Here is a 27934-nt window from a genome sequence, read left to right as displayed (position 1 = left end):
GGTGTAGCACTTCCTGCGGTTGCAGGGAAAAGTGCCGGGTGTGGTGGAGCTGGAGGGGAGTGTGGAGCGGACAAGGGAGTCACGGAGAGAGTTGTCCCTCCGGAAAGCAGATAAGGGTGGGGAGGGAAAGATGTCTTTGGTGGTGGGGTCGGATTGCAGATGGCGGAAGTGTCGGCGGATGATGCGTTGGATCTGGAGGTTGGTGGGGTGGTACGTGAGGACAAGTTTCAAAATCTCCCCTCCCCCTCCCGCATCCCAAAACCAGTCCAGCTCGTCCCTGCCTCCCTAACCTGTTCTTCCTCCCACCTATCCCCTCCTCCCACCTCAAGCCGCACCTCCATCTCCTACCGACCAACCTCATCCCACCCCCTTGACCTGTCTGTTCTCCCTGGGCTGACCTATCCCCTTCCTAACTCCCGACCTACACTCACCTTTACTGGCTCCATCCCCGCCTCTTCGACCTGTTTGTTTCCTCTCCTCTATCCGCCTCCCACTCTCTCCCTATTTATTTCAGAACCCCCTTCCCCTCCCCCTCCCCCTTTTCTGATGAAGGGTCTAGGCCCGAAACGTCAGCCTCTCTGCTCCTATGCTGCTGCTTGGCCTGCTGTGTTCATCCAGCCCTGCACCTTGTTGTCTCGGATTCTCCAGCATCTGCAGTTCCTACTATCTCTGAACGAAAGAAAGCTAGCTCGGAGAGCAAGTCAACAACCTCAATGAAGACAGTTCTTGACTTTTAACTTCTCCACCCGAGTCTGTAAAGAACCTGAACTTGCTGTGGTGTCCAACCATACGAGATACTTTTCATATGATTATTACATTAAATGATTAAGTGCAATAATTCACCCACGTTAGTGGATGTCAATACACTTCATTGTCACACTTTATTTAAACATATCTTTGCTGCAACATCTCAAGCCACTTTGTCGATTGAGATTGAAAAGCAAGAGTTTGTGGCTCAGGGCAGTCCTGGAAATCGCTTAAAAGGTTACATAAAGGGGTTGTACCAAATGCTCCAACGTGGCGTAGAAGAAGATAGATGTGAAGGGATCATGCACTTTCACGGAGCTGGTTGAAGCAAAAATATGCATTAAATTAGTTTTTTTCGCGCGCGTTACACGCAGCCAAACATTTTAAACCCTCTCATTTGAAGACAGCGGCTGTAAAATAACGTTATCGAATTGCATTAACCCGGAACTGCTTCACCAAATGTGAAGAGGTCGTTTCCAGCAGAGAGGAAGCGAAGTGATCGAACAGCTCTGTGCTTTGGTGGAGTGCTTCACGCAGCAAGCGATCGCGGACGGGAACACGACCCGCAGCATTATGTGTGCGGCGACACTTGTCAGAGCGCTGTCTAAATGGCTGTGCCCTTCAGATCTCTAACGGGACTGACACGCGTGAATTTTCCGCAATGCCGAATGCGACACAGAGACGGGTTTGATCGCTGCTTGCCGAGTTTATTTCCTGACCCAGAGAAGGTTTTGCAAACCCGGGGACGGAGGTTGGCTTCCACCGTGAACTCTCCCTGGAAGCGGCGCGACCAGGTTCAGCTGATGATGGGAACAGAAGCTGCTCGGAAACGCGTTTGCTCCAGAACTGAGGCTGTTGAACTTCACAGTAAAAGTCCGGCTATTACCAGGATTTCAGTGGAGGGCAATATTGGTAGGGCTTCGCAAGGAAAATTCAGAAAAATAACAGACTATCGCGTGAATTATAGGTTAATCGCACTAGTTTAAAGAGAATAATAGTGTTTTTATTTGAAAAGGAAATGGAACTATCATAAAAATCGTGTCTATTTTGAACAATAGGAAACGTCTACTAATTAAGCAGATAAATGTGAAAATCTCGGGGATTGTGCGAGACATAATTTGAAGTGCGTAGTCCGCTCGTTTCCTCGTGCCCATCGTGTTAAAGCCGATACACATTGCACCGTTTTCTTTCACCGCATCTTCACCGCAAATTTGTATACCAATAAGAATTTACTAAATTTCTCAGACACTTGTAGTTTTTTCAGCCTCGAAAAGCAAATGGTATCATGCATTTCTCAGACACTTGTAGTTTTTTCAGCCTCGAAAAGCAAATGGTATCATGCATTTCTCAGACACTTGTAGTTTTTTCAGCCTCGAAAAGCAAATGGTATCATGCATTTCGTCCTGTGAGGTGTTGCTTTCTTTTGTTTTTTTGCTGCTATTTTAATTCTTTCCCGTTCACCTTAGTTTCTTGATTTAAAACAAATGCAGATTTTGCAATTCTAATGAAAAATAAACTGTAAAACTACACTGTACAATGATATAATATTTTAAAGGTTTAGTCCTGCTTGTTGACATGATTGTTACGAAGGTTAAATAGTTTCGCTGCTAGATAGATGCCTGCTCTTGACTTCCTTTTTTTCCTGAAACACAAACATGTAACGAAACATAGATCCTGACTTTTTTTAATCGGGCCACAGAGTTCAAGACCAACGAAGTTACGCTGAAATTTTATAATACACTATTTAAACTTCAGTTGAAGTGTTATGTACAGTGTATATTTTTAGAAAAATGTGAATAGTAAGAAGTTGACAAGAATGGTTCCGGGGAAAACAAACTTCAGCTGTGAGAGAGTGGTGAAATTGGGATTGCTTTCCTTTCAGAACAGAAAGATACAAGGAGATTTGACAGAGGTTCTCAAAATCATGAGTGGTCTGGGTCGTGGAGGGAGGGAATACTTGCCATTGGTAAATGGATCAAGAATGAGAGAACACATATTTTAGATGATTTTTAAAAGAAGCATCTGTAATTTACAACCTGAGAAAAAACATTTTCATACAGTATGTAGAGATAGAAGGAACTGCAGATGCTGGAGAATCTGAGATAACAAGGTGTAGAGCTGGATGAACACAGCAGGCCAAGCAGCATCAGAGGAGCAGGAAGGCTGACGTTTTGGGCCTAGACCCTTCTTCAGAAATTCTTTGTGAAGAAGGGTGTAGGCCCAAAATGTCAGCTTTCCTGCTGCTTGGCCTGCCGTGTTCATCCACGTAGTTTGGGTTCGGAATGCACTACCTGGAACTGTAGTGGAGGCAGGTTGAAACAAAATATTCAAGAGGCAGAGGATGATTACATGTGCAGAATTACGATGAGAAAGCAAGAGAACAACAGTAACCCATAATACACGTTTGGACGAGTGGTGCTGACCAGTGCCTTGAAATTTCATCCAGAGAGACGTGTAATCTTTCCTCAGTACCATCTGAAAACCACAAGAACGGTCTTCTAGAATGCATTTTACAAGGTTGTGTGTCCATTTTGGAGACAGATAAGCTTTCTTTCCAAAGCAGATCATGTTATAATTACATGGTTGGACTGACGCGAAGTGTATGAATAAGCAAATTGTGAGTATGCCTTGAAAAGCGGGCTGAGTGTAAAAGCAGCTTGTGTTCTTGAAGAACATATGTTTATAAATATCAGGGCATTTTCAAATGTTTTTCCTAAGAAGTGAGTGTTTTTGGTTCCACTAGCATTTGTTTGGAGAACTGTGGTGTGGTATTTCCACGCATGTCCTACACTTGTCCAAGGCGATAGAAGCGCACATTTAGAAGATGCTGTTAAAACAGGCTTGATGAGTTGCTGCAGTGATTCTTGTCCGTGGTATGTACTGCTGCCACTGTGTGCTGAGTGGAGGGAGTGAATGTTTATGGTGGTGAAGCAAATGCCAACTGACCTGATCTTGTAACCACACTATTTGTGTGGCTGATCCAGTTACGTTTTTGATCCATGATAACCTGTAGGATTTTATTGTGGAATTCTGTGATGGCAGTGCCATTCAGTGTCAAAGTCAGATTGTGTTGTGCTGGAGATGATCCTTGTCTCCTACTTGTATGGCATGAACATTATTTGTCGGTTACTAAGCTTACTGGAGCTTGAATGTTGTTGTCTCGCTCTTGCTATGATTGGACGTGAACTGCTTCAGTATCTGAGGAGTCATAGTGCTATTGAACGTTGCACAGTTGGTGGTGAGAAGCCTTCATTCTGTCCTTGTGATGGAATGAAGGTCATTTATAAAGCAGCTGAAGACGATTGGGCCTACGGCACCTTGCTAAAGAAGTCCTGCAGCAATGACCTGGGTTGGGACAGTGGGCCTGCAATAATCACAACCACCACTGACTCTTGTGACTGTCTGACTCCAGATACAACAGAATTTTCCACCTGATTACCATTTCCTTCACCTATTCTGTTAGAATACCTTGGTGATTTGAAACAGATCTTTGGAAATTCATCAAATGCTTTGAAAAAAACTGACTATAGGAAGAAACACAAAGAACAGCCAAACTCTAATCTAGAGATGGTAGGAACTGCCGATGCTGGAGTCAGAGATAACACAGTGTGGAGCTGGATGAACACAGCAGGCCAAGCAGCATCAGAGGAGCAGGAAAGCTGACGTTTCGGTTCTGGACCCTTCTTCAGAAATGGGGGAGGGGAAGGGGGCTCTGAAATAAATAGGGGGTGCAGTGATAGAAGGTGGATAGTGGAGCAGGTAGGTGGGAGAGAAGACAGGCAGATCAAGGAAGGGGGGATGATGCTAATAAAGGCGAGTAGGTAGGAAGTGGGGGTGGGGGCTGGTCAGTGAGGAGGGAGGGGCAGATAGGTGGGAGAGAAGACGGACAGGTCAAGGAGGCGGGGATAGGGGGGGAGGGTGCTGGTCTTGGGATGAGGTCGGGGTGGGGAGATTTTGAAGCTGGTAAAGTCCACATTGAGACCATTGGGTTGTAGGGTTCCAAGGCAGAATATGAGGTGCTGTTCCTCCAGTTTCCGGGTGGCATCGCTGTGACATTGGAGGAGGCCCAGAATGGACATGTCGTCCAGGGAGTGGGAGGGGGAGTTGAAGTGGTTCGCGACTGAGAGGTGTTGTCGTTTGTCACGAACCGAGCGTAGGTGCTCCACAAAGCGGTCTTCGAGCCTCTGCTAGGTCTGCCCGATGTAGAGGAGGCCGCATCGGGAATAGCGGATACAATACACCACATTAACGGATGTGCAGGTGAACATCTGTTGAATGTGGAAGGATTTTTTTGGGGCCTGGGATGGAGGTGAGGGGGGAGGTGGGGCCAGGTGTAGCACCTCCTGCAGTTGCAGGGAAAGGTGGTGGGGCTAGTGGGGAGTGTGGAGCGGATGAGGGAGTCATGGAGAGAGCGGTCCCTCCGGAATGCAGATAAGGGTGGGGAGGGAAATATATCCTTCGTAGTGGGGTCAGATTGCAGGTGGCAGAAATGGCGGAGAATGATGCGTTGAATCAGGAGGTTAATGGGGTGATACGTGAGGACAAGTGAGGACAAACTCTAATCTATTTGTTCCAGTTACATATCAAAACTTTTCAATAAATCTCTATGCATTTAAGCATGAGCACATCAAGTGCTGATGTAACATAAGAATGCAACACAAGAAATAGGAGCAGTAATAGGTCATTTGATTCATCCACAGCTTACCATGTCAAATGAGATATTGGCTGATCTGATTGTGGTCCTAACTCCACTTTCCAATCGATAACCTCTGATGCCCTTGTGAATCAACAATCTGTCTAACTCGGCCTTGAATATATTTAGTGACACAGTTTCAACTGCTGAGGAAGGAAGAGGAATTCCAGATACTAACAACCCGCTGAGAGATTTTTTAAAAACCCTCTCATCAATATGAAAGCAAAAAATGCTAGAAGTACCCTACAGGTCTGGCAGTGTCTGTGGAGTGAAAAGTAAACTTAAGGTTTCAAGTCTGAAAAGTTTGGATTTAGCTTGTTGCTTGCCAAAATAGCCAAGAAGAACTGGTATGGGTATCCAATGGGATAATCAAAATGCAAACAAAAGCTTTTGAACACCTCATGATCACACTATTTATATTTCTTGAAGATTGACCGATATTTTCTGCTTTTACTTAGCTGTCGGTAAATCCACATTTGCTGAACTGTTGGAGCAGGTAGCCAGTAAGCAATGGGAAATTATTCGGGAGCCCATAACCAAATGGTGCAACATTCCAACTTCCAGCTGCAGTGAGGTAAGCATCACATACTTACAACGTGATTAAAACTGACCAAATTACACATGGAGCTGCTATGTCTCTAATCAGAACAATTATGATCTTATTCTACAGTTAAATATTCGTGGTCACACCTTGTATTAATTGAATCCAGGAGACAGTTTTGTTTCTTTTAGCGCTGTCCCATAGGGGTACCTTTCAGAATTTGGGGCTTTTTTTTATTCTCACCAACTTGTTTACTGGATGATACACTCATATAGTTAAGAAACAGCTTTTGTATTTCTGATGACATCTCGGTTATTTTGACACACACACAGAAGTAGAAATACAAAAACTTTTACCAGTATTGTCAATAATTCTTATGACAGGAGCAAGGTAGAAAATACAATTGACAATAAACAGGAATACTGAAGGTGTGGGATTTAGGTGAAAAAGCAAATCAGAGAAACGAAGAGGAATCATGAGAAAAGTCTATCAGCTAACATAAAAGGAAATCCCAATGGCCTCTTGAGGCAAATAAATCGTAAGTAGGTCATTAAAGTAGGAGCAGGGCTGATCAGAGATCAAAAAGAGGATTTGCGTGTGGAGGCAAGGGCATGGCTCAGGTTTTAAGTGAACACCTTGCATCCCTCTTTACCAAAGAGGAGGATACTGTCCAGGACACGGTGACAGAAGAGGAAACGCTGCACCAGAAATGTTCAAAATGAATAAGACAGAAGTATTGAAGAGATTGTTGGGACATGACGTCGACAAAGGCACTGGGGCTCTGGGAAATTCATTGAAGGATTTTGAAGGAAATGAGAGTGGAAATCTTAGGAGCAATCTTTGAGTCTTCCTCGGACTTAGGGGAGGTGCCAGATGACTGGAGAATTGCAAACATTATGGGCTTGTTCAAGAAAGATTGTAAGGATAATCCCAGCAATTAGAGACCAGTTAGTTTAACTTCAGTGATGAGAAAACGTCAAGAAACGACTATTCAGGATGAAATTAGTAGTCACATGGAAATAGGTGGGTTGACGAGGAAGTGTCGCCATGGTTATCTAAAGGGGAAATCATGTTTAACTAATGTATTGGAGTTTTGGAAGAGGTAACAAAAAGGGTCTAAGAGGGTAACACTGTTGATATGGTATACATGGATTCTAGAAGTTATTTGATACTGTGCGACACGAGATTTTTGTGAGGTAAGTTATAGGTCATGGTACAAACGGTGCAGTAGCACTTGGGATATAAAATTGTCTGAGTGATAGGAAACAGAGTAATGGTCAATGAATATCCCTCAGGCTGGGTGGAGGTTTGTAGTGGAGTCCCCCACAGTCAGTATTGGGACCCTTGCTTTTCCTGAAAGATATTACTGATTTGGATCTGGGTGTGCAGGAGATAGTTTCAAAGTTTGCAGAAGACACAAAACTTGGAATAATTGTAATCTGTGAGGAGGATAGTGTGGAACTCCAAAAAGACAGTGACAAGTAGTGGGGTGGGCAGATAGGTGGCAAATGAGACTCCATGCAGAGATGTGTGAGGTGATGCATTCTGGTCAGGGGAGCATTGAGAGACCATATAAAATAGTGGGTACCAGAGACCTGGATGTATACATACACAGATGGTGGCAGAACAAGTGGAGAGAGCAGTAAGTAAAGCATACAATGTTCTCGACTATATTAATAGGGGCATAGAATACAAGAGTGCATGTTATTTAACTTGCACAAGACGCTTGCTAGACCTCAGCTGCAGTATTGTGTCCTGTGTATTGTGGGTGCCAAAGCCCAGGAAAGATGTGAATGCATTGGAGAGAGTTTCCAAGAATGTTCCACGTGATAAGAAATTTCAGTTATAATGGCAGATTGAAGATATTGAACCTGTTCTTGGACAGAACAAGGTAAAGAGGAGATTTGATAGAGATATTCAAAGTCATGAACAGGCTGGACAGAGTAGATTTGGAGAAGCTGTTCCTGCCCACAAAAGGAAAAAAGAACGAGAGGGCATAGATTTAAAGTGATGCGCAAATGAGGCAAGGTAATGTGAGAAATAACTTTTTCACACCGTGAGTAGTTAGGGGAGGAATGCATTGTCTGGGAAGGTGGCGGAGTCTCAAAGGTGAGAGGGAGCAGCCTGGCATTGGAGGAGTACCTCCTCAAAAATTGCCCCTTTTTTTACAGACAGGGAAACATCTCTGTAATTGGTTGCTGATTGTGGTCATAACAAGATAAGTAAATATTGGTCATGTCATTTTACTGCCAGCTGGTGTTCATGTATCCTGGTCGTTGGCTTCCTCCCCGTTTGTCTGACGTAAGGTCTATTGCACTCGCTGCTTGGACTAACGTGATGTACAGAATCCCATGCAGCGAGTGTAATAGATCTTACATTGGACAAACGGGGAGGAAACTGATGACCAAAATACATGAACACCAGCTGGCAGTAAAACGACAAGACCAATATTCACTTATCTCAATACACACAGACAGTGAAGGCCATCAGTTCGACTGGGCCAAGCAAACAGCAGGCATGCAAGGGAATTTCTAGAGGGCTGGTTCTCAACACAGGACTCCATTAACAAACACATAGAAATAGACACTTATACAGACCACTGTTGTAAAACAGAACCGGAAGTGACAAGACCCATCGCACCAGAGGATCATATAAATTCGGAATGGAGCAGAACACCAACGCTTCGATTAGAGGTCACACTGATGATGTTGCCTCGAATGGTAACAAAACGTCTGGACATCATGGAACAACCGGCTCAGCGAGCAAACAAACAACTGCATCCATAACCCAAGTTACAAATTTTGCTAATACCTTAAAAATCCCACTGTTGTGTGCTTCCTGAACCAAAATACTTGCTGGCACAGTTGTTAATAAAACTTGTGAAGTGAAAAATAGTTTTTATTTGGGACTCGTTTATTATAGCTTTATTGCAGCTACAATTTGAAATTTTGGCTAGGCTTCCTGCAGACATGATAGGACAATCAAGTGTCATAGACGTTACATCTTGGCAGGATTGCAAAGTTGAAAAGAGAATGCTGTTTAATAAAATAATATCTTGCATTCTGAAGATGTGGGTGCTATTCATTGTGGTTTCTGAGGCTGCAGAGAGTTGTAGGAGTTGTTGAGGAGCTGTGCCCTTATTGAATTATCTCTAATCAAGGTTAAATTGCCTTTTTTAATAAACTGCATCAGAAAGCTACTTTAACATCATTGACTGCAGGTACAAAAAAATTGCAAAAGTTGCCTCTTTGTTGCAGTTATGTGGCTAAACGGTGACACAGTTGTTTCTGAGTCAGAAAATTGCGTACTACTCCCACTGTGTCGAACACAAAAATATGGAAAGAAAATGTGAAAAGGAACTGCTAGAGATCCCATTTTTAATGTGAAATGTTACTACTTTTGAGTGCCAGTGATTTGTGGTTGTGATAAATTTAAGGAATCCAGTTGTTAAACCACAATGTGGATGAATATATAAAAATTCTGGTTATCTCTATACATCTCAAAGTGCTTGACGTGAAGAATCAACCAAACAATTTGAATTCATTTCCGGGGAACATTCACAAAATTGGTTGACCCTATCCAGGTGAAGTTCATATGTTGTATTGTGTCCAATAGTGTTTACTTTGTGATAGCGTCAGACTTTAATGTAGCCGACCCGTATACCACAGCCATTTTAACTTTATTATAACCGAGGTTACTCATGTGAATGAAGTATATTGACTGCCCGAATATTCACCAGCAATGTTGAGCAGCTAAAGTGCATGAAATCACATCAGTATTCACATGCTTTAGCCTGTAACTTCTCCTCCGTCAAACTTTAACTGTTTCCATTTGTTGTGATGGTCCTACAATATGCTTCAGAAGATGAACAACAATAAGCAAAAAATATCAGAAGTTTCTTAGCAGTGAAACATCAAAAGGTAAGTACGGTCTTCTTTTTATTATGAATGAGAAAATTGATGGCATGAGACTGTACAACATTCACATCACAGATATGTCTGTGTTGCACTGGAAGTAAATATACAGTACATACAAGGTTTCTGAACATGTAAACAGATGAGACTTGAAGCATGTGGAAGTAATTTGCAGTAACTTACTGTAAAATTCCCAACAGGAATGTTATATTTTAAAATAATTTTGAATCATTGATTGTGTCATGAAGAATTCATTACTGACTGCTCTGACTTAAAGGGAATTAAATAACTGAAAGAATTAATCAAGAATCCCTACAAGTGTAGAAGCAGGCAATTTGGCCCATCAAGCCTACACTGACCCTCTAAAGAGCATCACACCCAAGCTCAACCACCCCTCCACCCCCACCCTGTTCCTACAACCCTGCACTTCCGTGGCTACTCCACCTAACCTGCACAGCTTTGGACTGTGGGAGGAAACTGGAGCATCCAGAAGAAACCCACGCAGACATTGGGAGAACTTGCAAAGTCCACAAAGATAGTCGCCCAAGAATGGGTGGAAAAGTGTAGATAAAATTACTGAAGGATGTTTAAAAACAAAATACATTGCATGTGGCTGTTAGCCTCGTTGACCCGTTTGTTAAATGGTAAATAAATACTCAAGCTAGTGGTAAAGCACTGTGTGTCACTTTTGCAGTTGCAACAAACTTGCTTCTTGGCACATCTCATCTCACAATTGAGGCTGATGCTCATGGGTAGAACTGATGGAATGTTGCACCTTTGGGAGCCTAAACTATCAGCTGAGTTAAATCATGACCCCATTTGCCCGATTTGGTGGAGCATTTTGAGAAAGAGTTTTCCTGATGTTTATCTCTCAACCAATGTGAAAAAATGGTTATGTTGTTACTTGTTTCACTTCTGCTTGTGTTACCTTGCTGAATGAAAATTGACTGTAACATCTGCTTAGGTTATCATAGAAAGTATATTTGATTGGCACTTAATTGATTATCAAGTGCCATTGAATATCCTCCTTGTGGGAAAGTAAGGTTTTTTTACACTTTTTACGGATTTTGAAAACTCAAAGTTAACAGAAAATGAAAATATAAAAGAAATGAAGCCGAAATGTAGCAAGTCAGTCAGCAGAAAGTGAAAATGGGCTCACGTTTCAAATGAAATTTGACTTTTGTGTCATTCTGAACTATTGACTCATCTCTTCTGGCTGCTGACTCAGTAGATATGAATTTGCAATACTTTTGCATTGTATTTCAGTTTTCACAGTTTTTATTAACAAATGTTTGTTATTCCCCAGGAGTTGTCTTCCACACAAAATACTGCTGGTAACCTACTTCAGATGCTGTATCAGGATCCCCACCGTTGGTCCTATACCTTTCAGTCATACTCCTGTATGAGCCGAATCAAGGCCCATTTGGCACCAGTATCTCCCAGACTACTAAATGCAGAACAACCAGTGCAGATATTTGAAAGATCAGTCTACAGTGATAGGTAACTACATGGCTACAGTGTTGTCTCTTAATGCTGTCTACTTGATGAGTTCCTTAAAATGGACTGGGAAGTGCAAAACTTCCATCACAGTCTATTTCAATAGAATACCTTTGTGCCTTAGTGGTGACTTTTCTGTTTTACTGAATATATTGAAGAAAGACACAGTTAGTCTCTTAGATTGTCAAGGCATCAAGGAGTATGGAGAGGACGTGCGAATATGGCATTGAGATAGAGGATCAGCCATGATCATATTGAATGGCAGAGGCTCAAAGGACCAAATGGCCTGCTCCTTCTCCTAGTTTCTTGGTTTCTTTATGAAATAACTCGAAATAGGCTGGTATCCCATCACCAAGTCACCCTTAATTTACACATGAACAGTCTGTGACTCTAGTACTGCCTTTAAAGCTCCCAGAATGACAGCTTCTCTGATACTCCTGTGTCTGTCTGTCAGACAGGGCTCCCTGATTGGACCAGATTAACAGCCCCATTCAGGGACCTCAGATTCTACGAGGTCCACCTGGCTGACCTCATGACAATCACTACATGATCCACCTCTTGTTATGACCTTGATGTGTAAAGTGGTTAATTATGGATTATTTTAAGTTATAAATTGCACTCATTAGACTCTCAGGGGATGGTAGCACAGTGGTAATTTTCCTGGATCAGTGATTGTAAGACCCAGAATAATAACCTGGAAAGATGTGTTCAAAACCAAGAGAGCTAGTAGAATTTAATTCAGTTAAGTAATCAAGCTGAATGATTTGGTGGGTCGGTGGATTATTTGATAAAAAATCTGGAATGAAATGCTAGTCTCATGAACAGTGAAGAAATTATCATGTGATCATTTAAAAATCTCACTGGTTCACTAACATCCTTCAGGGAGGGAAATCTTCTGTTCTAGGCTTGGTCTGGTCTACAGAACGACAGTGTGTTGACTCTTAAATGCCCTCTGAAACAGCTACTCTGTTTTACTAACACGTGACAGAAAAGTTAAAATGGCAGAAAACTGGGCAGACCACCTGACATTGACCTCAGCACCAGAAACAACAATGGCCAGTCTAGTCGAGTTGATCCGACAAAGTCCTCCTTACTAATTTCAGGGCACTTGCGTCAAATTGGGAGAGATGTGCCACAGGTCGATTGGACAGTATGCTGGAAACATCAAACTCGCTGCATCGTATGTTCATCTGACAATAGGTCATACATCACCATCCCTGGTTGAGCAATTTTCCACTGGCAGGACCTTCATCATAGCGAGTGGCAGCATTGAATAGTTACAAAGCAGTTACCGTCTGAATACTTGACATTGATTTTGCACCCCATGAATTTTTATGGCATCAGGTTAAATTTGGGGAGGGAAATCTGTTGATTACCACTTCTCCTGCCTCAGCTGATGAACTAATATTGTTCCATGTTGAAAACAACTTTGGAAAGTCATTGAGGGTGGTAAGGGCAGAGAATGTACTCTCAGTGGGAACAATAATGTCCATCCCAAGTGTAGCTCAGGAGCATTACTAAAAACTGAACTGGCTAAGTTCTGAAGGATATTCTGGTCATCGGTCACTCAGTTTACCTACCATCAAAATAACAGCACCGTCCTTGTAAAGATGAAATCCTGCCTTCACTTTGAACCATACATCCATCATGTTGTCTGACACAACCACCATACTAAATGGGTTATATTGAGAGCATGTAAACTGCTCAAATTTTTGCAATGCCACGTATTAGTTTTCAGTCAGATGTGCAAGCATTGTAATGACTTGCCGTATTGATTCTCCTCTATGAAAGATGGGACAGACCTGTACTTGGTTCCTGTCTCTGGAATGTCAAAATTAGAATCTTTTAGCCGCTGCCAATGGCACACACTTTGATAATTTTCTGAACGACACCATGTGCAATGAATTATACATAGCCCCTGACAAGTATGAGTGAAGATTTTTCCCCAGTCGTCTTTTCTCTTACTTACTCCTTATATGAAACATGGTTCCACCATAGAATTGTCTTATAGATCCAAACTCTCGTTTTGTAATCCATGAGCCTCAACACTGATTTTGAAGACTGTTTAATCAGGGAAGCCAAAACTGACCTTCCCTTTCAAAATCCAATATATGCATCTTTCATTTCATATTGAAGAGGAAACAGAATTGTGGTTGACTTTTTTCTCACCCCTCCTTAGCCACGGTGTAATTGATGTTGTTTTGAGTAACCTCACCATGGCCATAGCATAAATCAACCAATATACAGAGGAGATTGAAACTGAGCCTTGACATACTGTATTTTTCAGCTGCTTTATGAATAAAGTCACTGAACAATGGAGAATCCTTCAAGGCTACAACCGACACTCCAACTTGAAATTAATTATTAAATCAATAGCTCTGATCTGCTTAGATTACCACTTGACTGGAAGTTTGCAAAATGCTTACAAAAGCTCCAAAGTAGAATTGAACATTTTTCTGGTTGTTCAAGGATTAAGAAACTTGAATTGAGTCATGTTTGTGATTATCAATGTAGGTATGTATTTGCATCCAATTTATATGAAATTGGTTGGTTGAATGACATTGAATGGACCGTCTACCAGGACTGGCACACTTATCTTCTCAATCAATTTGGTAGTCGAATAGCTTTGGAAGGAATTATCTATCTTCAAGCATCCCCTGAAGTAAGTCATGTGCTGAAATTTAACAACACTGACTAATAGTTCTTGATTTTGATGTTTTAACTGTGCAGAATTAATTAAATGGTGTTGTGAACTCTGAGGGATTATCTTTAAGCTTCTCATATGACCTGTTTGGCAATTCACACATTTCTGTGAAGGAAATTTGATGCAGGCAAATACAACCAAATTAAATTTTTAAGTGAAAGAAAGGAAAAATAATGGCGATAGCTCTATGTCGAGTTCCACTCTGTCGTGGCGATATTGAGAAGGCATTAAACAGGAAATTAGAAATACAAGCAATAAATATACAGCTGTAGTTATGGGTGACTTTCATCTGCATAAAGATGGACAAAATTAAATTAGTAGTAATAGCCTAGAAGAGCAGTTCCCAGAGTGTCTACATGGAGGGTTTTCTGGTTCAATGCATTCAGGAACAAACTAAAGAACAGGCCATCTCAGACTGGGCATTGTTCAATGAAAAAGGGCTAATTCACATTCTAGCTGTGTGAGGATTCTTGGGGAAGAGTGACCATAAAATGACAGAATTCTTCATTAAGATGGAGAGTGACATAGATGATTTCAAGACTAGAGTCTCAAACTGAAATCAAGGAATTTTTTGATGCTATGAGGCATGAGCTGGCTCTGATAAATTTGGGGACGTTACTGGAAGGGATGATGGTGGACAGACAATGGCAAAAAAATTAAAAGAGCATGTGGATGAACTGGAACAATTCTTCATTTTTGTTTGGCATAAAAATAAAATGGGAAAGGTGGTCTGACCATGGCCAACAATGTATTAGATCAAGGAAGGTGTATATAAATTGGCCACAAAATGCAGCAGATCTGAGGATTGGATGCGGTTTAGATTTCAGCAAAAGGGGACAAAGAGATTAAGAGGGAGAAAATAGGTTAAGTTTGTGGAGAACATGGAAACTGGTTGTAAAAGCTTCCATAGGTATGTGAAAAGAAAAAAACATGTGAAAATGAATAAAAGTCCCTTTTAGTCAGACACAGGCTAAGTTATAATGAGGAACAAAGAGCTGGCAGACGAATTCAATATATGCTTTAGTTCTGCCTTCACAAAGGAGACACAAATAATGCCCCGAATATGTTAGGGAACAGAGGTATTCATGAGATGGAGGAAATGAAGGAAATCAGTATTAGTTGACAAATTATGTTTGGGCATTTGAAGGGATTGAAGGCTGATAAATCCTGAGGGTCTGATAATCGACATCACAGATAACTTAACAAAGTGGCTGCAGAAATAATTATTGCTGGTCATCTTTCAAGATTCTGTAGTGTTTGAGACAGTTTCTGCAGATTGGAGCGAAGCCAATATAACTCTACTATTTTAAAAAGGAGGTAGAGAGAAAATGGAAACATTGACCAGTTCGCATGACATTGGTACTTAGTGCTGAGAACAGTCGTTCTGCCCAATGAGTCTACACCAACCCTCCCACCCAAACCGAACCCTACCCTGTCCTCATTACCCTGCATTTCGCATGGCTAATCCACTTAGCCTGTACATCCCCAGATGCTGTGGACAATTTGGCATGCCTAATTGTCTTAACCTGCACACCTTTGGACTGTGGGAGGAAACTGGAACACCTGGAGGAAACCCACGCAGACACAGGACAAACCTGGAAACTCCAGACAGACAGTCACTCAAGGTTGGAATCGAACCCAGGTCCTTGGCGTTGCGAGGCAGCAGTGCTAACCAATAAATCACCATAATGCCCTTTTTTTTATATTGCCCTTGATGATCTTATGTAACTATTGATTTCCCCAGTTTCCACCCCTGAATGTCCCCAATGCTGGAGCCTATTATGAAAGATTTAATAGCAGATTGCTTGGAAACAGTAAAAGGATTCAGCACAGCCAACATGGATTTACATCAGGGAAATCAATTGACAAATCAGTTGGAACTTTTTGAGGATGTAATTTCTTTTCAAGTTGATAGTGGGGCTGGTGGATATGGTTGACTTGGACTTCCGATTAGGTCCACAACTGATTAGTTTGTAAAATTAAAATACCTGGGATTGGGGGTCATGTGGAGAACCAGAGGGAGAACTGGATCGGAGGCAGAAAACAAAGTCTAGGAATAAACAGGTCTTTCTTTGAGTGACACGCAGTGTCTGATGGGGTACTTGAAGGATCAGTGCCTGGATCCCTGCTCATTACAATATATATTGATTATTTAGATGAGGAAATGTAATATTTCCAAGTTAATGGACTACACAAAGCTGGGTAAGAGGGTGAGTTATGAGGAAGATGTAAAGATGCTTCAGAATGATTTGGACAAGTTCAGTGAGAGGAGAAATGCTTGCCAGATAAAATATAACATGGATAAATGTGAGGTTATCCAGTTTAGAAGCAAGAACAAGAAGGCAAATTATGACCTGAATGGTGATAAATTGGGAAAGAGAAGGTGCAATGAGGCCTGGTCGTCCTTGATGTTATTTGTTGAAAGTGAGCATGTAGATGCAGCAGTGGTGAAAAAGTCAAGTGGTACGTTGGCCTTGATAGCGAGAGGATTTAACTGCAGGAGGAAGGATATCTTGGGACAATTGAACAGGGCCTTGGTGAGACCACACCTGGAGTAATATGCGCAATTATTGTTGTCTTACCTGAGGAAGGGTGTTCTTGCTGTGGACGGAGTGCAGCAAAAGTTTCTCAGACTTATTCCTGAGATGGCAGGGCAGACATGAAGAAAGACTCGATTGGTTAGGATTCTATTCACTGAGATTTAGAAGACTAAGGGAGGATCCTACGGAAACCTATAAAATTCTAATGGGACTAGACAGAGTAAATGCAGCAGTGATGTTCCTGATGACCAGGGAATCCAGAACCAAAGATCACGGGGGTTTAAGGATGTGGGGAAGGCCATTTCGGAGTGAGATAAGGAGAAATTTCTTCACTAGGAGAGTGGAAAGTGGTTGAGCTCAAAACGTTGAATGTTTTTGAGAAGGAATTCGATGTGGTTCTTGGGGCGAAAGGGATCCAAGGCTATAAGAAGTGGGAAGATTGTAATGCTTTGATCATATTGAATGGTGGACCAAGTTCGAAGGGCTGAATGGCTGACTCCTACTCCTAGTTTTAAGATTTCCCTTCATGATCATTATCTTTTTTTCAACACCAGCACAACTTTCCTAACCAGTACTGGTATTTCACCTTGATTTTTTTCCTCCCTTATAGAATCATACAGCATGGAAACAGACCCTTCGGTCCATTCAGTCAATGCTGAACATAATCCCAAACTTACCGAGTCCGACCTGCCTGCTCCTGGCCCATATTCATGCAGTTATCCAAATGTCTTTCAAACATTGTAATTGTGCCCACATCCACCACTTCCTCAGGAAGTTCAGTCCACATGTGAACCACCCTCTGTGTAAAAAAAAAACAAAATTGTCCCTCGTGTCTTTTAAAGTCTCTCTCCCTTCACCTTAAAAATGTGCCCCAGTCTCAAAATCATCCATCCTAGGGAAAGACACATACCATTAACCCTATCTGTACCCCTTATGATTTTGTAAGGTCATCTCAACCTCCTATGCCCTCCTATGCTCCGGATAAAAAAAAAATCCAGTCTATCCAGCCTTTCTTTGTAACTCAAACTTTCCATACTTCGCAACATCCTGGTAAATCTCTTCTGAATCCTCTCCAGCTTAATAATATCCTTCCTATAATTGGGTGACCTATCTTTTGTGAACTCTTTGTATCCTTTAATATTAGGCACTTAGTTCTTTCCATTATTGCCACTGCATAATACTCCCACATCACCGTTTGTGTGTACAAAATCAACTTTATTCACCAAGCAAACATGAATCTATTGGCATAATCTTTGTACAAGGTGTAAATGAGAAACATTAAGAGTACTGTGCACTGTTCTGGACTCCATATTTCGGGATAGATGAAGTGAGAGTACAGAGGTCAAATACGATGGACAAAATTACTACCAGAAATAAAAGTTTACACATCTATGGAGAGACCGAAAAGGCCGGAACTCTTTTCTCTGGAAAACAGAAGGCTGAGAGGTTACCGGTGGGGGGATCTTCAAAATTATGAAAGGGTTTGATGGGGTAAATATAAAGAAAATGATTCCGTTTAGAATGGAAATCAAAAACCTCCGGTCATAAGGATCAGATAATCAGAAATAAGTCCTTTGATGAATTCAGGGAAAATATGTAATCTGAGACTGTACGATTGTGGAACTAGCTTTAGATAAATGATCGAGATGTGTTTAAGGAAAAAAGATACATATATTCGAGGGAGACAGGAAGAGAAGCTAATGCTGGCAGGGTAAGGTAAAAGCAGTCAAATATAAACACTAATTTCTTTGCTGTAAATTCCATGTTAGGAAATCTTTAAAGAGTTTGTATAAATGCTTCAGAAAATGAATGCCTGATAGACATACTTGTTCCTTTGAGATATTACAAGCAGAAAGCTTTCAGTAAGTAAGAACAGAAAATGCTGGATATACTTCAAGATTTTAGATCAAGTTTTGCATGATTTCAGTTGTGCAAAAAAGTCTGCGAAATCTAGTGAAATGTATGGCACTGGATAGAAACATTGACTAAAAAGGGAAGCACTGTAGGAAGTGCTTTCTTGCATTTGGAGAAGCTGTTGAATGGTATTTTTAATGGGATCAGTGACTTTATCTCTCATGTTTTATTTATATAAATGGGCTGGACTCTGAAATCACCTTCAAGATTGTTGCATTTGTGAATGATACTACTAAAGTAACCAATACATTAAAAATTAGACTGCAGTAAGATATTTTCAAAAATACCTGTTTAATTTGTCAAAATTACAAATCAAAATAAAGCCTTGCTGATGCAAAATGGTACTCAAGAGGGTAAGGAAAACTTTATCAGAATCAGCAAAAGCTTCTGATCACACTTACTTAAGTTTAGAATGAGAGACTTTTCCTGTATGAATTTTACTATTAAGTCTTGCTCCTCAAAGTGATGTGACTTTTGACCAAAGGAAATTGGTATAATATTTAACTGATAATTGGAGATGGGGGGTTACATGTGTGTGTTGAACTGTTTTCTGTCTCTGAAATATTTTGAGACAGCCATCATTTTTTTTCCACAGAAGTGTTTGGAACGATTACACCGAAGGGGTAGAGATGAAGAAAAGGAAATTCAACTGGAGTACCTGAAACAGCTCCATTCACAACATGAAAACTGGCTTGTGAAACGCTGTACAGAGTAAGTGATTTTGATTCAAATTTTTCTGTTCTTTTGTGTTTAATTTCATGGCAAATTGCAAATTCTAATGACATCTGCTCATAATGGAATGATTATATTTTTTCCCTGAACCTTTTAATTAATAGTTCTTCCTGCCATTTTGCTATTCTTTTTCTGCTTTGTTCCTTATAAAGCAAAATTCAACAACTGAGTCTGCCAAAATGCAGCTTAATGCCCAGAACTCCGTAAAGATCAAATCATCGAATGATGCATCAGACGAGAGCTATCCAGTGAGCGCTCCACTCCTGCAGTTTCCCTCTTTCCCTGTCATATTTTCTATTTAAATATTTAGCTAATCCTCTTTTGAAAGTTACTCCAGAATCTGCACATGCTACACTTTGAGAAAATGCGTTCCAGATCAAATTGCCATGCTAGTCTCGTTGCCAATGACGTTTCTTTGTGTCTTTGTGTTCTGCCACTAAAAATTGTTAGTCTGTATTTCCTGCATTTGTGATTTTGTACATCTGTTTTAAATCACCTCTTACGCCCCAAGGAGAACAGCTCTTCTGGGCTCCCTGCAGGGATTAGACAACTTTTCCAAAGTGCAGTGCACAAAATTAAACGTAGCAGTCAGACGTAGTCTATTCAGTAAGTTTAGCATAGTTTCCCTATTTTAAAGTCTCCTTCTAAGATCATAAGAAATAGGAGCAGGAATATGCCATTCCACCCCTCGAACCTACTCTGCCTTTCAATTAGCTCATGGCTGATATGGCCTTAATTTCACTTGCTTGCAGGGTCCCCTCCCTCACCCTCTAGACTCCTTTGTCACTCAAAAACTGTCCAACTCCGTCTTGAATGTCTTTAGTGTCCCTGCCTCGGTGTTTTCTGGAGAAAATGATTCCACACGGTACCAACCCTCTGAAGTGAGAGATCCCCTTATTTTTAAACTCTGCCCATCAATTCTAGATTCCGTATGAGGGTAAACATCCTGTCAACATTTACCTTGCCAAGTCCCCTCAGAATCTTGGATGTGTTCTAAACTCCCAGACCCAACTCTCAATCTGTTCTTGTAAGATAGTCCCTTCATTTCAGGAATCAGCCCAGTGAGACTTTTCTAAACTGCCTCGAATGCAAGTATATCTCTCCTCCTATAAGGAGATCAAAACTGTAAAGGAATCAAAAAGGAATTGATATAACTGCACAGAGGCCAGTATCCCATCACTAAAGTCACCCTTTATTTACTTGTGCACAGTACACTGCCTGTGGCCAGTCAGCTTGGAGTCAGTTACCTGAACTGAGAAGATTCTAATCCCCTGGGAATATTGGTCAGCCGGGGCTTTCCTGGTTGGCCCAGGTTAACAAACCCAGGCAACGACCTCGTAGTCAATGAGTTCAACCTGGTTCCAATCACTACAGGAACATAGTCTAAAAGTGCTGGACTGTATGTGCAAGGCAAAACAATGACACGAGTAAAAATAAATCTTCCTCAATTTCTTACAGGCAGTATACTTATTTCAGAATGTGCTGTGCATTTTAAATCCTCCATTTCAGGATTGAAACTTTGTAGCCAAATATTCTTTTCAGTAAAAATGGTCTGTAGCTGGATATTTATGCAGGAGCAGTGTCCACCCCACCCTTGCTAAAAAGTCAAGTCTGTCCCCCATCTGTTTGGCTCTGCAGCGATTTAGCATCGCTTGGGCTGAGGGCATGACCTCTGCCCTATCTGAGAGGAGGTCTCGCATCTCAGAACTGTTAATCAATCAGATGGCCAGTAGGTTTGAAGCACAGCAGTGCTATTGGGAATGCAGTGAGCCCCCATCAATGATTATAATAAGAACAAGCACAGATCAGACATCACCGAGAAGGAGAGAACATGTTAGTGAGCATCCCCGGAATACTTTTTGATTTCCTGCACTGAGAATCGGGATGAAACCTTTTTAGTCAGTTCCCCACCTGCAAGTCGCAGAGAAATTATGATGTGTGGAAGACATGTGGAGAAAGTGTTTCTTTTGTTTTACATGGGGAATTATCTCCATTCTTTCCATTTTCAATAGACTGCACTTTGAACATCTGAGGAACATTCCAGTGTTGGTGTTGGATGTCAATGAGGATTTTGAGGATGATAAAACAAGACGAGAAAAGCTGTTCGAAGAAGTAAAGTGTTGTTCTTTCTTCTCATGTTTTTGTTGATTTTTCCTCAGTTTATTGATTCATGGAATATAAGCCTAGAATTTGTTGTCCATCTCTAATTACCCTCGAGTAGATTCTGCAAAACTGCCTCTTGAACCATTAGTATCTCTAGTACACATGGTGAAAGGATTCTAGTCGTGCTGTTTGGTAGTACACTCCAGAATTTTGACCTAAAGGTTATGAAGGATTTCTGAAATATTCAGAAATCAGGATAGTGCAAAACGTAGATGGAAACCAGTGGATGATGGCATTCCCATACACCTGTGACCCTGTCCTTCTTGGAAGTAGAGGTCACAAATTTGGTTAAAATCTTTTCACATGATTTGAGTTTAGCATTGTTAGTGAGGTCAACGTATGTTGCCCATTCCTCATTGCTTGACAACAAGTGGTGAACTGCCTTCTTGAACCACTCCTGTCCTGATGATGGAGATGCATCCCCGATTCTGTAATGAAGGGAGTTCCAGCTGTTGAGGAAACTGAGGCTATTTGTTGCAACACACCTTGTAATTGATATTCATACTGCAGCCACTGTTTGCTGGTGGAGGCGTCACCGTTTCAGGTGTCAGATAGGTGCCAAATAAGTGAGCTATTTGTATAGTTGGTGTCACGTTTCTTGAGTATGGTCAGATGGCCCTGATCCAGACAGATGCAGAGTATTCCATCATGATCCTGAATTGTGCCTTGCAGTCATTCACCACGGAATGCCTTTTCTTTGACCCATTCTTGTATCTACAATAATCTATTTTGTGCTATGCCAGTGTCTGGAGAAGACATAATTGAAGGAGGATTCTCAAAGACTCAAATGTTTCTCCTTACAAAGAATATAGCGGTATCCTGGTCCCAAGAGGACCTTAGTTTTGAACTGAGTATCAAAAAAGTGAACTTCAAAATGAAGCTACAACATGGAATTCTGCAGCCACAAGCATCTGTTCATATTGTACTGTCTGTGGCTGTGCAAGTGACAACCACATCCACTTTTTAGCATGGGAATTTCAAGCAGAATCAGCCATGCTGATCTTTGTCATGTCGGCCAGTGTGAAATTGTGACTAGTAGGTTACTAATGCATTTTATATGAGAACTAGAACATCAAGAAAAATTTCATGGGGATGTGGTCTTTTCATTTGAGGCACAGTAAAATAGGCTGTACCTACGGTGGTTTGGAAACTTCTCCAGTCAATTTCCTCAATTGAATCATCTTCCAAATCCTAAATATTTGGTGTGACAACATAACAATTATCACAGTTGTGCTGACAGTTGTCATGATGCATGAGTCTTTCAATATTTGTCCATCCTTGACATTTTCAAGCAAAACAATTAAGGCCAATATTGTGGCCCCCTGGTGCATAATCCTACAGAGTTATCTTAGCAGTAACAAGGGTATTACATCAAGGCATAAAGTGGTAATTGATGGTGACAGTTGTCCAGAACATTGGTGATTGCTGATTACACTTCATTCATTGGGGTCCTGTCCATGAAATTTCAGGTCATGTTCATAAAATAGATCTTGACATTGTACTGGTGTTTTATTTTTGGTTCTGCTTCCTTTTCAGGTGAAGAAGTTTGTGAACAGTCTGAAGTTGGAAAAATGAAACACCCTTGTCATATTAAGAAATTCCTTGAGTAGGAATGATGTAGAGTGAGAGAAGACTTGGTGATTGGGATATTCTTTTAAGTGTTAGTGCATTGCTCACTTCAAGCTCTCTTCCTTATTTAAATAGGATTTAAATGCCAGTTACTTAGCATGAGTTATGCAGAAATTTAACTCTTTATCATGTTGACATATTTTCTACAGAAACATTGCACAGTATTCTTATGATGACAAAATCGATTGGAAACCACAATTGATCTGGTCTCTTCGAACTTAATATTTCATACTTCTGTCAGTTCATCCTATTCAATTTTGTTTATTTTTACTATAAACCATCACAACTAACCCAGGATAAAAGCTCATTTTTAACTTTTGCTGCTGATTCTTAGTTTTCGGCTGAGGATTGTGCATCATTTTAATTTACTCAATAAAAATGCATGGTGAATCACTTAGAAGTAACTTTTTAGTGCCGTATACTCAAGTAATAGTCAATCTCGTGTGAAAATTTGGTCCCGAACATTTGGCCAAAAAAATCTTCGTTTTTCATTTTCCTTGTAAAAAGTCAACTACCAGTTTTCCAAAGACATTCTACTCAGATTCTGCTTATTTTTTCTACTGTGCACTAAGAGTAATGGAACACAGGCCAGTATATGAAGCAGCAGTTTTGTGGTCTACCTGAATTAGTGCTTGATTAAAGTAGAGTGCAATTTCTCCACTGAGGTGCTTTGCAAGTTTTAGTTTAATTTCTCTTAGAAATGGCAGAAGTAAGATTGGGGAAAAAAAAAACTCCAGAATCAGTGTCAATAGCATGTGTGAGCTGTGAGCAAATTGTCTAAATTCCTCAGAAACTCATCTAAGCTCACTCAACTGTCATAAATAGTCCAGTGGCCCTATAGAAAAAGAAAAAGGATTATTGACATCTTTACTGAAAGAGTTTGCTGAAGAGGTGACAAAGATGGAAAGATAAGTCGATGGATGTTCTTACATAGACTTCCAGAATGATTCTGATCAAGTCCCACACAAGTTAGCTAAAGTGGAAGCCCACAGAATTGAGAGCACATTACTGACGTGGATAGGAAATTGGTTGATTGTCAGGAAACAGAGTTGGAATCATGTTTAAGTACTGAAATTGGCAATTCGTGTTAGTGTCTCAATTATTCACAGTATCCATTAACAATTTTGATAATGGCATAAAAAGTCAAATATCAAATTTGCTGATGACACAAAATTGGGCAGCATTTTAGACACTGTCAATGGCAGCATAAAATTACAACAGGATATTGATAGATGAGGTGAATGGACAAGGTTGTGGCAGATGGATTTTTATCTAAGCAAGAGGTTATCCGTTTTGGACCTAAAAAGGATAGGTCGGGTTATTTTTAGAAGGCACAAAGTTAAATACAGTGGATGCCCGACAAGATTTAGGGGTTCAGGTGCATTGCTCTGTAAAATGCCATGAACAGGTACAGAAAATAGTCAAGAAGGCTAATGAAATGCTGGCCTTCATATCTATGGAGTTGGAATATAGGGATAAGATGTTATACAAAAACCTAGTTTTACACCACTTAGAGTACTGTGAGTGGATCTGAGCACCACACTTTCGGAAGGATGGTTTGGCCCTGGAGGGAGATCAGTGTAGTGTAGATCAGCGATTAGACGAATTTGGCCTTGAGACTCCAGAAGGGTGATTTAGTCAAGGTTTTGAGGTTATTAACAGGGAAAGACCTTTTTGAGTAGGAATGATGTACAGTGGTAAAAGACTTGGTGACTGAGATATTCTTGTAGGTTTTAGTGTATTGTTCACACCAAGCTCTATTCTTTATTTTAAATAGGATTGAAATGTCCATTTCTTAGGTTGAGTTATGCAAAGTCAAAGAATTTGGGCCATGTCATTCAGGGGAGATATTAGAAAGCACTCAAACACTGGGAGTAGAGGATGTTTGGAACTCTCTTCCTCAAAAGGTGGTTAATGCTAATTTTTAAATCTGAGGTCAGTAGTTTTTCATGAAGCAAGGGCATCAAGGAATATGAGCCAAAGGCAGGCATACAGAGTTAGGCCACAGGTCAGCCATGATCTGATTGAGTGGTACAGTAAGCTCAAGGAGCTGAATGGAGTACTCCTGTTCCCCTGTTCCAGTCCACTTCTGAGTCATGTGTGTCTGAGACTGAAACATAAAAAATCTAGCATGTTCTTTGCTTCTGTATGAGCCCTGACCTTCAAAGTAACCCCTTTGAAAATATTATTTACATAAAAGCTTACCCCTTAACTTTTTTAGGGAAAAAGGAGTTTCATATTTCACTGTTAGATAAGAATGTGCAACATATATTTTGACTATTTTCTATTGTTTATTGGCTTAGTTTTCAGTTTTGACTGGTTCAAATTAAGGTCATGTTTAAGCTTTCTCATCAGTTCAGTGTTTGTATTTAGAGTCAGAGAGATATACGGCACGTAAACAGATCCTTCAGTCCAACTCATCCATGCTGACCACATATCCTATGTAAATCTAGTCCCATTTGCCAGCATTTCGCCCATATCCTTGTAAACCTTTCCTATTCATATACCCATCCAGATGCCTCTTAAATGTTGTAATTGAACCAACCTCCACCACTTCCCCTCGGAGCTCATTCTGTACATGCACCACCCTCAGCGTGAAAACGTTGCCCCTTAGGTCCCTTTTACATCTTTCTCCCTCACCCTCAATCTATGTCATGTAGTTTTGGACTCCCCCATCCCAGAGAAGAGACCTTGGCTATTCACCCTATCCATGCCCCTCATGATTTTATATACCTCTATAAGGTCAGCACTCAGCCTCCGACGCTCCAGGGAAAATAGCCCCAGGCTATTCAGCCTCTTATAGCTTAAACCCTCCAACCCTGGCAACATCCTTGTAAATCTTTTCTGAACCATTTCTGATTTCACAACATCTTTCCTTTGGGATAGAGACCAGAATTGCACGCAATACTCCAAAAGTGGCCTAACCAGTGTCCTGTACAGCCACAACATGACACCCAACGCCTATACTTGATGCACTGACCAATAAAGGCAAGCATATCAAACACCTTTACTATCCTATCTACCTGCGACACCACCAAAAGAACTGCAGATGCTGTAAATCAGGAACAAAAACAGAAGTTGCTGGAAGAGCCCAGCAGGTCTGGCAGCATCTGTGAAGGAAAAATAGAGTTAACGTTTTGGGTCCGGTGACCCTTCCTCCGTTTGTCAATGTTTCCTATACCTATTTCTTTTAGTGTTATTGTAGTCTTATGGTCTTAAGTGTAGCTGATAAGAGAGTAGCCCATAGCTTTGGAGGTTTAAAATAATGTCTGTAAATGTAATAACTTGCTGTTATAGGTTGTCACTCCTGACAGTTATTCAGTGATTATCCTATTGTGCAGAATCACAATTCTGTTAGTTATCAGCTATACGGATAAAACCTAAGAGTGACTTCAATGAAAGAATTCTTTCAAAGCATAGATGATGGAGTAGAAAATCAGATCACTTTGAAGATTGCAATCTTCAATTACTGTGTTAAAAATCCACACTTTTACATCCCTAAAATTATAAGGTCAAGTGGAATATATGGGATGGCATTAAAATTGGGCACAGCGTGGTGGAAACACTGGTCAGTGGGCACTGTACCTCTCACTTTTCACACAGGATTCTGGACCCAGTTTGCGATTGTGAATAGAGATAGGTAGTAGTCGACATTCCTATAGCTTGCTGGCAAGCCATTTCCTTGCCACAGTCCTGAATCCTGGCCATTCTCTTAGAGGTCAATTTGGCCAGAAGCAGCAGGTAGCTTTTTAAAATCAATTAAAAGGCTAATTAAGACCATTGATAAGTTGACTGGAATTGTTCACATGTATTTTGGGCCCTCAGCCATATTGGGAGAATGGCAGATCTCTTTAAGTTGCCTCCCAGTGACAGAGCAGGGGCCCAGCAATCCAGGATCACTTTAAGACTTCCTCTCGCATCCCAATGTACTTATCATACCCACCTGGTCACCACTGTGGCCACAGGCTGCCCACCAGTAAACCTCTGTTTCCACAACAATGATGTGGCAGCTGTGGCCATTTTTTTCTTCAGTTTTGTAATAAGTGCAGAGAAGGGACCCATTACCTGCATTGGCAGGCTGTAGATCCTTCAGTTCTGAGCGTACTGCTATTGGTCATTAACCTTCAAGCCTTACCTTCAACAGCCAATTACTTTTGCCTGACCACTGCCACTATGGGTGCGCTCACACAACTGACAAAGAATGTTGATGAGATCTATGACTGCCTCCCCTTCCTCACCCATGTTTCCTTCTTATGCCCTGACCAAGATTGTTTCTGCCCACCCTTCTAAGGCTACCACACGTAAACTTTATTGGAGAAACAGCTGTTTCTGTCTCATTTTCCTGTCGCCTGATCCTGATGCTGTAACACTCAGAATATCTTGAGGAAATTGAAGGGATGTCAGGAGAAGTCCAGGTGCTGGTCTAAAGGTCTGCTCGTGTAGGCTTTCTCTCCCTTCATTTTAGTCTCATGGTCAGTTGTTTAGGCATCGCTGTCAGTTCAGCTATAGCATTTTGGCAGCCTTGCAGCAGGCTCCCTTCCAGTAAGAGAGATATTGCTGGGCATCCACTATACATGGCAGGTTAATGGATCAGGGTTCTCATCGGGAAGAAATTTTGTTCTTGTGCTGTTTTGCTTCTAAAGGAAAATGCAGCTAATGATTTTCATATGCTATATCTGTCTTCAATTGTGAAACTGAATAAAAACAGTAAACATGAACAGTTTCGGAGATAGTAGGAACTGCAGATGCTGGAGAATCTGAGATAACAAGGTGTAGAGCTGGATGAACACAGCAAGCCAAGCAGCATCAGAGGAGCAGGAAGGCTGACGTTTCGGGCCTAGACCCTTCTTCAGAAAACAG

General features: G+C 41.1%; 1 protein-coding gene across 1 annotated transcript; it reads left to right on the top strand.

Moving 5' to 3' along the window:
• The first annotated feature begins 859 nt into the window (after positions 1–859).
• Positions 860–23837, top strand: LOC109927964 (deoxycytidine kinase 2-like). The gene is made up of 7 exons (XM_048618575.1): positions 860–1659; positions 5899–6014; positions 11202–11395; positions 13907–14054; positions 19146–19261; positions 21295–21394; positions 22982–23837. The coding sequence occupies exons 1-7, from the start codon at positions 1356–1358 to the stop codon at positions 23018–23020; spliced, it is 1017 nt and encodes a 338-aa protein (XP_048474532.1). The 5' UTR covers positions 860–1355; the 3' UTR covers positions 23021–23837.
• Positions 23838–27934: the final 4097 nt, after the last annotated feature.

The sequence above is a fragment of the Rhincodon typus genome, chromosome 40 (genome assembly GCF_021869965.1).
Source record: "Rhincodon typus isolate 14 chromosome 40, sRhiTyp1.1, whole genome shotgun sequence".
NCBI classification, from domain to species: Eukaryota; Metazoa; Chordata; class Chondrichthyes; order Orectolobiformes; family Rhincodontidae; genus Rhincodon; species Rhincodon typus.
This window is presented reverse-complemented; position numbering and strand designations above follow the sequence as displayed.